At 35.5% G+C, this 14,233-nt stretch overlaps 1 protein-coding gene across 1 annotated transcript in view; it reads right to left on the reverse strand.

Moving 5' to 3' along the window:
• The window catches only part of LOC127177489 (WSC domain-containing protein 1), a 32,556-nt gene that overhangs the window by 9,790 nt on the left and 8,533 nt on the right, over positions 1–14,233 (reverse strand). Inside the window, exons 2-4 of the mRNA XM_051129787.1 lie at positions 9,862–10,590; positions 9,566–9,680; positions 4,747–4,931 (exon numbers count right to left, since the gene is read on the reverse strand). Coding sequence (XP_050985744.1) covers positions 4,747–4,931; positions 9,566–9,680; positions 9,862–10,279 — 718 coding nt within the window. The 5' untranslated portion in view covers positions 10,280–10,590. The remainder of the gene's footprint in view (positions 1–4,746; positions 4,932–9,565; positions 9,681–9,861; positions 10,591–14,233) is intronic.

The following is a 14,233-nucleotide window of genomic DNA, read 5'->3' on the forward strand; positions in this document are numbered from 1 at the left end:
CATAGTCTTGGATTTCAAACTCTTCCCATTTTATTAGTTTTTAAACCACAAATTGACTTCTTGGCGCTGTTTAATGTGGAGTGATAGATCAGTTCAAGAGAAGCGCCAGAACTGATCATCTCCTCCACTTTAATACCAATTTCAGTACAAATAAACATGAATAAACATCAGAATGTATGTTAAAAGAGTGTACAATTTACTGAAATCCATTTTTGTCTCATGTAATCACTCAATCAGTGTTTAAACCGTGCAAAGATGTCAGTATAATAGCTTGTAAACAATATGTCAAGTAACATCACATTTACCTCAAGAAAAAAACATTTGTTGACCATTAGTCAGCTAGAAAAACGTACTCTAGAGAGGACCATTTGCTAAATATATGCACCATATATCATGTTAATTAATGGGTTCAAGCATGTAGCACTGAAACCCTATTGTAATTGATGGTCACGGATCAGTGATCTCCACGTAAAACTGATCATGCAGACCAAACCGTAAGTCGTAGAGACTTAAAACTTAAAGGGATGGTAGTACTCACACCGCCTACAATGAGACCAAGGCTCGCCCCAATCGGCCTGATGGGGCGCTACAGCGATCAAAAGTATGAAATCGCTCATAACTCCTAAACCGTCAGTCGCAGGCTCAAGTGTCTTATGTCGTTGGAATCCTTGGCTCGCGCTGGACAAAACACATACCGCATACAGATTCAATTGTGAGCCTGTGCAAACTAGTCCTAGATTTTTCACCCGATCGGACCCAAACCAGTGCAGAAAGATTCTCTGGAGAGTGAATATCAATAATTATCAAAAAAACTCACCGTCGCAGAGGGAAGCCAAAACGTTCGAAAGGGGCAGGGTCACTTTTAGTAAGATGCCTATAACTCCTGAACAGAATGATATCTTTGCCAAATTCATTTATGAGCACTTATGTAAGAGCTCAAGCTGAATCGTGGAGCTTGGCCACTTTGTGGCGTTATTAGAGGGGAAAAACTTAAAAATGGCTATAACTGCGCAACGATTTGTCCTTTCAACATGAAAATCCGTGTGTGCCATCTTGGTCCGAAGTGCCACAAGTGTCTATTGTGCATTTAAAAAAAACATGACCGCCACTGGCTGACGAATTTTGAGAAGCTGTTACACAAGGTTAACGGAGACTGATCAGAATGAAAGTCAGTGGCCCTGTTTGAAATTTGACAGAAAATGGCCACCGGGGGGCATTATCCCATTTTTTACAGATGTAAACAATTATACGCAGCGCGTTTTTTTTTTGTGCACATATGTGCGATATTCGTCTCATACAATAGAACTCATTCCAAACAATTATGCCTCAAGAACCACTGCTGTGAATTCAATTGTTTGTTAAATGATTGAGATGTCAAGAACGTACTTTTGCGAACTAGTCCTAGGTTTTTTTTGCTCAATCTGGAAAAAAGCACTGCAGTACAATTCTCTGGGCTCTCTAGGTCAATAATTATCAAAAAAAACCTGAAATTTACCCTTTGGGAGGCTATAACGTGGTAATTTAAAAAAGGGGCCTGTCCAAATGTACCCAAAATCCTATAAAGCCTGAAGGACAACTCAAACTTTAGTTCTGAGCACATGCCACAGGTGATTCTAAACAAGCATGCAAAATTTTAAGGAGATTGGACCACCGCTGGCACTATAATAGCCATAACTGTTTAAAAACATAATAGTTCTATGGTAAATTACCTGGATTGCCAAAAATGCTCTTTTAAATCATTGCTTTAGGTGGTTACAAGCTTGCTAAATAATGTCTTTTTTCATATGTGCTTAAATGCCTTAAAGCGCTTGAACTCTGGTATATTTATAATTGTTACTGTTCTTCATTGTTTAATTTATGTTTGAATAAATCCATCAAGTGTTTCTGTCAATCACCATTTAAAAGTTTATATTTCAAAAATCTTTAATTGGAGTAGAAATATATTTTTGTTGTTGCAAGTTCAGGCTTATTATTAGAAAAATTCACTGAGTGTGATTTAATCGTTTGTATACAAATCAGTTAATTTTAACCTTCAATATTATAGTATTGTAGTACAGCATTAGATTTTTTTTTTTTCCTTGAGAAGCTTTAGCGTGTACTTTACCTGATATACATTCCATATATATATATATATTCAAAATAATCGAAATTGATTCACATAACAAGCTTCAGAATCTAAATTGAGTTTAATTTTAGTTGTTTTAGTACAATTTTTATTTTATGGTTTTAATTTTGATGTCAGTTTTAAAACCCTGCCTAAATCAAACAATACATTTCTGCATCATTATATAACTACAATAAATGTGTATTCTGTATATAAATGTTTCCCCAGCTAATATCCAGCTAGCAACTGAGCCTACAGCGAACAAGCCCAGTGGAGAAACAGATTCACCTCATCGACAAACACCAGATGTGAGTGGATACTGTGATTTAAGGCATTTGTATCTGCATTAGCGAGTGTGCTCAGGGCCTTCATGACACTTTGTCACCTCTGCAGGGTAAACAAGCACTCTGTAACCGAAACCCCAGGGCTTTTGTTTACCTCTCCAAATAAATGAAGAGGCCCTGCAGACCGCCGTTTGCTTTTGAAGCGATCACATGATTCTTTGTGAGGACCATAAATAAGACACAGCTGCGCGAAAACATCAAACAAAGCGCTATTAAAACAGCGCAGAGGAGCTTCGCAGGTCCCGGGTGAGTCTCTGAACTTCTTACTGAGACAGAAGGTAGACGTTTCAACTATAACAAGTCAGACCACGGTCACCGACGCAGATGTGCAAAAGCGTTTCTTGCACAATATTGTGCAGAGAATATTTTGAAATTGTAGTGATATTAATTTTTACTGTATTTTTGATCAAATAAATGCAGCCTTGGTCAGCATAAAAACTTTCGAAGTATCTTTTCAAACAATTTTCCCAATTCAGCCATACTGTTTTAATTTTAGACAGCAGAAGGAAAAGGTAAAATGATCTCATTATTCTCAGGGCTGAGAGGAAACTTTACTGTCACAACTCATTAAAGAGTGTCACTGAAGATGTTTAAAGCATTACAACTGCCGCCGGTGTCCCCTTCGATTTTACAATTTTTAGCATATGTTAACATAACATTAAAACAATTATTTAGAGACCTCTTTATGGCTTTTCTGTTGCACTGCATAAACATCTTAAAAGCAATGGTCCGGACAATGCACAAATCCCTCTTAACAAGACATTATTATCTGGTACAATGGATAGCATTTTCAATTTAGGCCACAAAACATATGGTCAATGCTTAATAGCTGTGTCTGTGAGTGTTGCGCTGGGCCAAATCCAGTTGGCCTGGAACTGCAGAGGGACACTGGGTCAGAACGCTGAGGTCCAACAGCATGTGGAAGAGACTGATGAAGGAACCCGTTTCAAACACACGGCCACATCAAAGCTCCACTGCCAGACTGTGGATTACCTACAGAAGCAGTTACCTGCTTTTTTTTTATTCATGAAGATTTTATTTTATTTTTAATTACACCGTTCCAGAAATCAGGATTTTGAACTGATTTTGAACTTTTCCACAATTTGCAACAGAACTGCAAAAAACTGCATATAAAGCGTTCACTTTTTATTAATTTATGGAGAATTTATTTCTAAAAAATGAGTCACAAAAACTTTTATTTTGTTGAATTTAATTTGAAATTAAATTCACAAAGTCACAGGAATCAAGATTTTAAACTATATTCAGATATGTCCCAAATGTTTTAACAGGGCTGCAAAAAGTGCACATAATGCATTCATATTTACAATTATTCATTATGTAGATGCTTTTATGCAAAGCATTATTTAAAAGTTTTTCTTTCATTCATTAAGAATTATTTTAACATTTCATTATTTATATTATTGCTAGAAAAACCAGGATTTTAGTTTTCTTTACCTAATTATTTTATTTTATTATTGTTTTTTTTTTTACATTTTTTATTTTATTGCTAGAAAATTACAAAGTCACAGAAATTGTGCAGATAATGCATTCATAATTACATTATTCATTTGGTACATGCTTTTTTCCAAAGCACTATTTAAAAAGTTTTTCTTTTGTTAATGAATAGTTATTTTAACAATTTATTATTTTAAATTATTGCTAAAAATTACAGAAACCAGGATTTTATTTAAAGTTAATTTTATTTTATTTTAGTTTATTGCTACAAAATTACAAAGTCACACAAATGATAGTTTTAAACTATATTCAGATATGCCATAAATTTTGTAACAGGGCTGCAAAAAGTGCAGATAACGCATTCATATTTACATTTATTTATCTGGTAGATGGTTTTATCCAAAGCATTATTTAAATCTTTTGTTAATGAATAATTATTTTAACAATTTAGTATTTTATATTATTGCTAGAAAATTACAGAAACCAGGATTTTATTTTATTTTATTTTAGTTTAGTTTAGTTTAGTTTAGTTTATTTCTAGAAAATGACAGATTTTAATCAGCATATATTTAATCAGCATCATTTGACAGATGCTTTAATCCAAATAAATTGGGTTATACAGTTTTTTTGTTAAATTTCTTGACCTTCATTGTCAGCATTGTGCTCTATTAGTTAACCGCTGCTTATCTGTGCCAGAGTACAGCATATTTGTTTTTGCAAGTTTAATATATTTGTTCTCTTTCAGAATGCTGTTCTGTAACCTCCTAATGCACTGCTATCATCTTGCATGACAGGGTGTGAAGTTCTGCCCTACAAAAATGTAAACTTATTTCAAGCACTCACATCTCCGCTGGCCAGGAAGAACCTCCTCCACCTTGTAAACGGACAGACGAGACACACCTCCACAGATGGCGCCCTTCTCGCCTTTGCAGTCCAAGTTACACTCCTCCTCTTTCATCCGAGCGCTTGTGATGCGGTTGCCACAGTAACACTCGGACCCATATTCAAGGCCAGCAAACTGGTACCCGCTGTGTAAAACAAAACATTCAAATCTAATTATACTCACAAAATACTGGCAAATGCAGATGAATAACATGGATATTTACAACAAAAACTCATTAATTGTTAACACAAAACAATATTACATTTGTCATAATAAAAGAAATGTTAATGCAAATGTTAAAGGGATAGTTCACGCAAAAATGAAAATTCTGTCATTAATTACTCACCCTCATGTCGTACTAAACCTGTAAGACCATTGTTCATCTTCAAAACACAAATTAAGATATTTTTGATGAAATCCAAGAGCTTTCTGCCCCTGCATAGACAGCAACGCAACTGACATGTTCAAGGCCCAGAAAGGTAGTAAGGACATGAGTGGTTCAACTGTAATGTTATGAAGCTACAACAATAATTTTTGGGCGCAAAGCATACTTGTTTACAAGTTTAAAAGTAGCGTTGCTGTCTATGCAGGGTCAGAAGGCTCTCAATTGCATCAAAAATATCTTAATTTGAGTTCTGAAGATGAACGAAGGTCTTGCGGGTTTGGAACGACATGAGGGTGAGTAATTAATAACAACTTTTAATTTTCGGGTGAACCATCCCTTTAAAAATGTGGTCCATAGGCATGTAGAAGTATTTTTTATTTAAAACGATAATTTGATAACATTATTTGTGTCATTTATTTTATTTTTTATTTTTTGGATGCTCCACTCACATACTCAAGGCAACTAAAACTTTTTTTAAAATATACTCTCACAATTCGGCCTTTTTTTCTCAGAATTGCGTGATATAAACTCACAACTGCAAGAAATAACGTCAGAATTTCTAGATAAAAACAATTTGTCTTTTTTTCTCGCAATTCAGACTTTTCATTCTCGCAAATCTGACTTTTTGTTCTCCCAAATGCGGGTTTATATCTCACAAATCTGACTTCCGAAAGCTCTTGGATTTCATCAAAAATATCTTAATTTGTGTTCCAGCAAACGAAGGTCTTGGGTTTGGAATGACATGAAGGTGAGTAATTAAAGACAAAATTTAACCCTTTAACTAATGTTTTCAAATCATGTAAAGGTTTCTTTTTATAATATTCTAACAATTTAATAGGTCTAGTATTGGATTGTATTTAAATCCACTCAATATTGTATGAAACGAAATCTATAAGCCATGCTTAGGTTGGTTTTTATTTAATTATTTTATTTTTTATTTTTTTTATTCTACCTGGCAACACTGACTCAACCAATGGCAACAGTTAGGGGTGGGGCTGTCTGTTTGGACAGCCAATGGTAAACAGGGTAAGTGTTTAGAAACCTTTTAGAAAACAGTCAATATTTCAGTCACATCAAAGCTCTATGAAAAAAGTCCATCCCCTGTTGTCCTCTCACATCAAAATCCACCAACATATGTGACCAAGGACTACAAAGCCAGTCGGAAGGGACAATTTTTTGAAACTGAGATTTATAAAACACATGGAAGCTGAATAAATAAGCCTTCCATTGATGTATGGTTTGTTATGTTAGGACAACATTTGGCCAAGATTCAACTATTTGAAAATCTAAATATTGAGAAAAGGAAATTTACAAAATGATCTTTAATTAATATCCTAATGATTTTTGGCCTAAAAGAAAAATCGATAATTTTGACCCATACAATGTATTTTTGGCTATTGCCACCAAGACTGGTTTTGTGGTCCAGGGTCACATATTTGTTCAGAACTATTTTGGACTGTCACTTGTAAACAATGCTTGATCTGTACATATTTCTGTCCTAAATCTGACGAGCAAACTTATTCACTGGAGAAAGCAATATTATGGATAGAAGACTAGTATTTCAGCCACAAACAATGGTTTGAAGTTAAAAAAAAATCTTGATGAATTTGTTTATTACAAACATGCAGATTTTTGTTTCACAAGACATTAATTAATGGACTGGAGTTGTGTGGATTACAGCAATGTTTTTATTAGGCGGACTCTCATCTACATCTGGGATGGCCTATGGGTAAATAAATTGTCAGCAAATGTTCATTTTTAGGAGAGCTGCATGTTTAAAACATTCTCTGATTCCCCCAGAAAAGCCCTTAGACTTTGTAACTCACACTAAATCCCTTTAAAAATAGACCAGACCTAGTAGGGATTCTCCTAAAGTCCACCAGCATCTCTCCGTACATCCCTGGCTGTGAGCTCAAGGGGTTAACAGCTGGTGATTGGCCAGCTTGTTGAGCCAAACATCTGTCTCACCATTTCCATACCCTGCGGTGCTAGCCGAAGCCACTTTGTAGTGGCAGCCCTTCTCAGGGTGCCACTGCAGCCCACCTGGCCAGCTATCTCACAGTAACAAGCCTGTCCAGGAAGCTCCTGCATACATCTCCATCTCATCTTTATCAATAAATAGAGACCTGTACAGGCTCCTGGTTCTATGACACTGACGGTAAGTTGGCAACGGTTAACCGCGATGATCTTCCTTCCATCTCGAAGCTTTTGTCCTTTGGCCCTCTTGACTTTTTTGGAGACTGCAAAAAGGCGCAGCATGATTCCATTCAAGCATGTTGGTGTAGGGCTCAACAGGTATTAGCTTGAGCCCCTCTGCAAATTGTTTCCCTGATCCTCTGCATGAAACGTGGCATTGGCACTGCCATGGCAACCCAGCCAGGGACATTCCCACTGTTAATCTGTGCTCTGAATTAATCGCTCAGTCTGAGCAGACATGTACCTGCAGACACAGGAGAAGATTTTCTCCGTCACCTATCTGTAGATGATACTGCTGGGCTGGGATGTTAGATCCTTTTCAGTCCAAGCAGTCATAGAGTATTAACAAAAATGTTTTCTTGAATATAAATATGGTGTCGTGTTACTTTTTTACAGCATTAGAGGGTGATCCCATGTTTTTGACTACACTACCAGTCAAAAGGTTTTTTTTTTTTTTAAAGAGTTTTAATGTTTTTTAAAGAAGTAACTTCTGCTCACCAAGCCTGCATTTATTTGATCCAAAGCACAGGCAAAACAGTACAAATTTTAAATATTTTTTTTTCTGTTAGTTTCTGTTTTCTATTTGAATATATTTTAAAATGTAATTTTTTTTTTTTTTAGCATCATCAGTCATCATTCTTCAGTGTCACACGATCCTTCAGAAATCATTCTAATGTTTTGATTTGCTGTTCAAGAAACATTTTATTATTAATATTAATATTTAAAATATTTGAGTACTTTTTTTTTCAGGATTCTTTGATGAATAGAAAGACCTAAAGATCAGCATTTATCTGAAATAAAAAGCTTTTGTAGCTTTAGAAATTAGAAATTAAAACTTTTATTTAGCAAGGACACTTTAAATTGATCAAAAGTGATGATAAAGACATTTATAATGTTCTAAAAGATTTCTATTTCAGATAAATGCTGTTTTTCTGAACTTTCTATTCATTAAAGAAACCGGCAAAAATTCTACCCAGCTGTTTTAAACATAATAATAATAATAATGGCAATAAATGTTTTTTGAGCAGCAAATCTGAATATTAAAATGCTTTCTGAAGGATCATATGACTGGAGTAATGATGCTAAAAATTTAGCTTTGAAATCACAGGAATAAATCACATTTTAAAATTTACTCAAACAGAAAACAGTTATTTTAAATAGTAAAAATATTTCAGATTTTTACCGTTTTGATGTACTTTGGAACAAATAAACGCAGGCTTGGTGAGAGAAGAGACTTCTTTAAAAACATTAAAAATCGTATTGTTCAAAAACTTTTGACTGGTAGTGTATATCTACTATAAAATTAGCCTAGCATGAAAAGTAGTTAAATGTTAAATATCTATATGCCACTCATAATTGTTTCCTTCCCTTTTTCCTTTTCTGTTTAATTTTAAATATTTTCAGTGTTTTCTAAATTATGAAATCACATAATTTAGTCATTAAGTATTTAATGTAACAAACTGCAATAAAATGTAATTTAATTTTAAAATATAAATTAAATATGAATGATTTTAATTCTGAGGCTGATGATTAATATTTGCAGAACAATTTCTGTACCTGCTTGCACTGGTCATTTGAAATAATAGCTAAAAATAAGTTTGTTTGATCTTTGTACAGTTTGGACAGCTGTGATGCAAGAACATAATATTGCCTTAACGTTGTCACCACTTTTAATTATGATTTTCTTCTTCATAGGAAGTGACTATGTCAGCGTGAACAAAGAAGATCATCTGCAGCGCCTGTTAGGTTTCGTGTTTTCTAATGGACTATTTAGATTCCCCCTGAACATTGCAAATGTCACCCAAGTAATTAAATAAGCTCTGAAACGTTGGGGGTAATTACAGGAGGTCAGTCTGCCTCACACTTGTTCTCTGGTGGTCAATTATCCGCCGGCCTAAGAACTTGAGAAAGTGTATACTCCATCACGGCAGATAGATGCTTCTCCTCCAGCATTAGCGGAGACCAGGTCCAGAGCCGCGCTCCATTAACTGGGCCTGATCCAATTCCCAGCATGAGCTCCGCCAGCTGGCACAGGGATGCACACTGCATGTTCTTTTCCCTAAACACTGTTTCATTATTTCTTGATTTAAGATGAGCACCGAGGAGCCTCCAGGCAACAGATGTCCATCTGCTTTCGCGGCTCCGCGATTAAAACAAAAGCTGTGTGCATTTGAGTATACTGCGTATTAATCACATACCTTTCCGTGCAGGTGTCCTGACACAAGGTGCTGGTCATTTTGCGAAAGTCGTAAAACACCATCCCTTTGAGCGCCCGGTCTTTGGCGTCATCCAGAAAGCAGCCGACGTACGTGCCTGAGCGGAGAATAACAATCGCATCAGAAATTCAGAACGTGACCTTTTTCCGTGCAAACAGATGGGAAGATTCTGCAGCACAGCTTGGAATGGAGATAATTGAGAAAATAAACCAATTATCATAAACAACCAATTTGTCATTCTGAAATGCACACACAGCTCATTTAGCACCAAGTTTCACCTTTGTGTCGGATTTTTCTTTTCGGAAGAACTTTCTCCACTCTGGATGCTTCCTGTTCAGACATGAGGCTGTGGAACCAGCGGCGTCTCAGATATCGGATCTCCTGGTTTCTTGAGATCAGCCATTGTGGTCCGGCACTGTCTTCGGACAAAACACTTTGGTATCCCGCCCCCTTTCCGCCGAGCCGAGCGCCCATTATTCCATAACTTGTCCGGAGGGCAGGTGCCTCCAGGGCCCTGGGAGGAGATGGCAAAGACGGCAATGGAAAGTAACTGCTCGTCCCACGCTGTGACACCACCAATCCGTGTCTCTGCAGAAGAAGGACGCTTCCAGCCATAATGTATGCGACACCGAGGAACAAGAAGAGCAGCTGAGTCCGTCGCAAAAAGCGCTGAAGCCTGTAGAAGGGCTTTGCCATGTTGCCCTCCTTCCAGGTTAGTGAAGAAAAAAACCCTTGAGTCTACGATTTCATGCTGCCATTGTTCCAACAAAAAAAAGGCAGAGACCTATTCCAGGTGCTTCATTCTCTAGCAAGCTCTACCAGTGATACCTTATTCACATTCTGTTTAAAAACTCTTTGAGCGCAAAATTCCTCCGGCAAAATGTCCCGCCGTTTACCTGTGAGAGGATTAAGTGAAAACTCGACTGTGGCGTTACATCCCCTTGATGACAGAAGTACTTGTGGCAGAATGTACTCGGAGCTCTTACGGCTCAAAGACTTCGGGGAACCTGGTGGGAAAATAGAAAGCAGTTAGACGCGAGTCGAAGCACATCTTTCACTTTTTTTATTTTCAGGGATAGTGCTAGAGACAAGAAAGAAATATAGAGAGAGTGTGTGGCAGTTATTCTGGTAGTATGTCTCCATTAAGAGGAGAGAGCAGGCCTCGCTGGCTGGAGAAGCATTACCTGTTTGTGCTCCTGTCTGTCTTTATGAGTGCACAGCAGATGTGAAAAGTGTAAGAGGGTACACTAGAGTCTCCTAAACGAGGCGGAAGCTATGGGAGGGCTTGAGGTAGAAGTCTGACAGCCCCATTGGAAGTATACACCAACAGGGATTTTTAAAAGTCTGTGTGTGACAGCGTTATTTTTGACAGCAAATTTTGATTTAGTTTTAGTCATAGTCTTTTGACTGACATGCCATTTGGTTTTACTCATATTTTAGCAGTGTTGGGCATGTTACTTTTAACAAGTAATTAGTTATAGTTACTAGTTACTTCTCACAAATAGTAACTGAGTTACCAGGGAAAGTAACTATTGTGTTACTTTTTAAAAAAAAAGTTCAAACATGTCAAATAACTTGGATGCCCCCAATATTAAATATGTTAAATGAATGAAATTTAAATGAAATTAATGAATATATAAACATATTAAATATGTTGACTTAGCATCTGTCAGTCAAGCATTATAATACAACATTATGATAATTTAGCATTAAACTTTAGTAATTAGAACTTTTTTGAAATTAGAACATATTTGTCATATTGACTGAACTTTGGTGGTGGTGCTTAAGATGTTGTTTGTAATTTAGTGTTTCTGAAAAAAAGGGAAAAAACTAAAAATAATATTGAAAAGATAACAAAACTACTACGAATTCTACTACTAATAACAATATAAAATTCACTAAAGAATAATGAGCTGCTGGGTTTATGAATATTAATCACATTGTCTGCATTTGCTCAAACTTATTTGCTAAAATCAAAACAGGGGGCGATAATAGGTGAGCTCCAGCCAATGAGATTGCTGTCTGTGTATTAGGTCCGCCAACTACCGGAGAAACCGGCAGCTCTTAAAAGCTGAAGAATTCCAGAGGAACTCAGAAAGGAGCAAAGAATATCGTTTACGTGTACACGTCAATTCTTCATGGTATATAAGGCTCTCTCGCTCTGTATCTTTGCATGTGTGTGAGACAAAGCGACGTCTAGTCATGTGCCTTCACAGTATGAGTTTACGGTTCGTCAAATACAGGTACACTGCGCATCCATCCTGAACTAAAAAATAAAATTATAATAATATTTAAATGAATTATAGTAATGCCACATTTTATTGTCAGTAACGGTAATGACAGTTACAACAGATTACTCATTACTGAAAAAAATAACGCCCTTAGTAACACTGTTTATTTATAGCGCTGTTATTCCCATCACTGTATTTTAGTCATTTGAATTGTTTTTTAGTCTAGTTTTAGTCAACTAAATATCTTAAGATTTTAGTCATCTAAATCTACAGTAGATTAAGTCAGCTAAAATCTAATGGGTTTAGTTACAGTGTAATGTCTTTATTAATAATTTCTCTAAAATTTCCAAACTTATTGTATAGGTTTGATATTAAGGTTTTATCATGATAGACTTAACTGATAGATTTAACTGCTGTGGCACGCAACATGCCTTTATATTAAAATTAAATGAAACCACTTCTCATAAAGAAACAAGAACATGGTCTTCTTTTCAGTGAAATATCAATGATTATATAGGCTAATTATTCATTCTTTATAACAACTGTTTTTACCACATTCTTCCAGCAAACTTAAAAAGGCGCAGATGTATGTTTGGAAGGGTTAAGCCCGAAAACACATTGCACACTTTACAGCATTGCACTTTATTTGGGGCCTCTGGACAATAAATTCATGTGAGCAGTTCGGCCAATTTTTCGTGTGGGGATCTTATTTGTTTTTGATGATTCTTTCTAGTAGACATATTTATTTATATAAACAAATTCAGATTAATACTTATTAGTGCTACTAAAGTGATTCATTCAAGAGCAGTGAGTGATTTTCTGTCTTTCTTTTGTTGCTTGATCAACACCAATGCCACAGACAACAGCAACTAAATTAGGCTGCTGTCCATTTAAAACCGAATGCACAGATGCACTGATGCATGTCTGATATTCTCCCAACTGTTTACGTTTACCTAAGATGTAACCGAGTGTGTTTATGTGAATACTCATCAAAACAGACAATTTGACAGCATTTTTTGTGTATTTCTCCATTCATGAAATGCGAACGAGTACTTGTGCGCTGTGTGAGAGGTTCTGCTTTGGTGTGTGCGCTCAGAAAACCGGACTGAATTGCATTCTCTTTTGCATATATCTGCCGTTCTCTTACTCCTATATATTGACGTTTTTTAATGTTTTATGAGACGTACAGCAAATGTATGCTAGCTTATGTCCTGCCGGATAGATCAATAGGCTATGACACAGTTCATATGTACACGTTTAATCTAACGCAGCAGATTCGTTCTGAATTAATCTCTTCCTAAATCGTCCCTCCTTAAAATTTTTATCTAATTTTTATTAGTTGACGAAAATGTCAATAGATTTTCATCATAGTTTTTGTCATTCAATATGAGTTTTTATTTTATCTCGTTGTCGTAGATGAAAGAATGTCATTGACAAAAATTATGATTAACAACGAACACTGGTGTGCATGTATATAACAAAGTGAAGTTTGTGGGAAAGTAAATTCAGAGGAGTTTTTGACTACAAAAGCAGTTTTCTTTGCTTTTTTTATTGGAATACAGTATTGTGCATTACCATTTAAAAGTTTGGGATCAGTAATTATTTTTTTATTGACCAAAAGTGACAGTTATAATCTAGAAGACATTTATCCACCTTAATTTTGGTGTGGCCATTTTATGGGTCTTGTTTCCGGTCTCACCCACGTCTAGCTATTTTTAGCTGTACAAAACAGACTGTTTTGCTGCTTGATATTGCAAATTAGTGTGTCTTACCATGTTATTTTAATGTATTTTCCTAATTATGAACACACTGGTTTGTAGTGCAAACAGTTATTTCACTATAGCGGTATGTAGCGGTATGTTGCAAGTCTCGCCTATAGGCTTACTTACAAAAAATTTCTACTTCAAATAAATTCTGTTGTTTTAAACATTCTAATAAACAAAGAATGCAAAACTAATGTATTATATTTTTTTACAACTATTTTCAGTTATGTAAGTTTTAAGTTTATGTAAGGTTTAAGTTTTTTTCCCCTGTATTTTATTTTAATTAATTCATTTATTTAAATTAATGCAGCCTTGGTGAGCATAAAATATTTCTTTCAAAAACATTAAAACATTTTACTGACCCAAAAATATTGCTGAGATTTGAAAATGCTGAAAATAAAGGACATTATCAAAGCTCAACAAATAAAAATTACTGACAGAAGCTCTTTAAAAGATTAATAAAGAATAGTTTGCATACTGTTCCTTCTACAGTACGTCTTTGTTGATTTTAGCTTCAAATTACCATATCTGATGTTCATTTCAATATTCACAAATGCATTTTCATGTGCTCAAATGCAATGTTAATTTTCTTCTTTTCTACGAGAATACATTTGGTGTGCAAAGAAAACAAAAACGATTTTATTCAACAATTTCTT

Source organism: Labeo rohita, chromosome 15 (genome assembly GCF_022985175.1).
Source record: "Labeo rohita strain BAU-BD-2019 chromosome 15, IGBB_LRoh.1.0, whole genome shotgun sequence".
NCBI classification, from domain to species: Eukaryota; Metazoa; Chordata; class Actinopteri; order Cypriniformes; family Cyprinidae; genus Labeo; species Labeo rohita.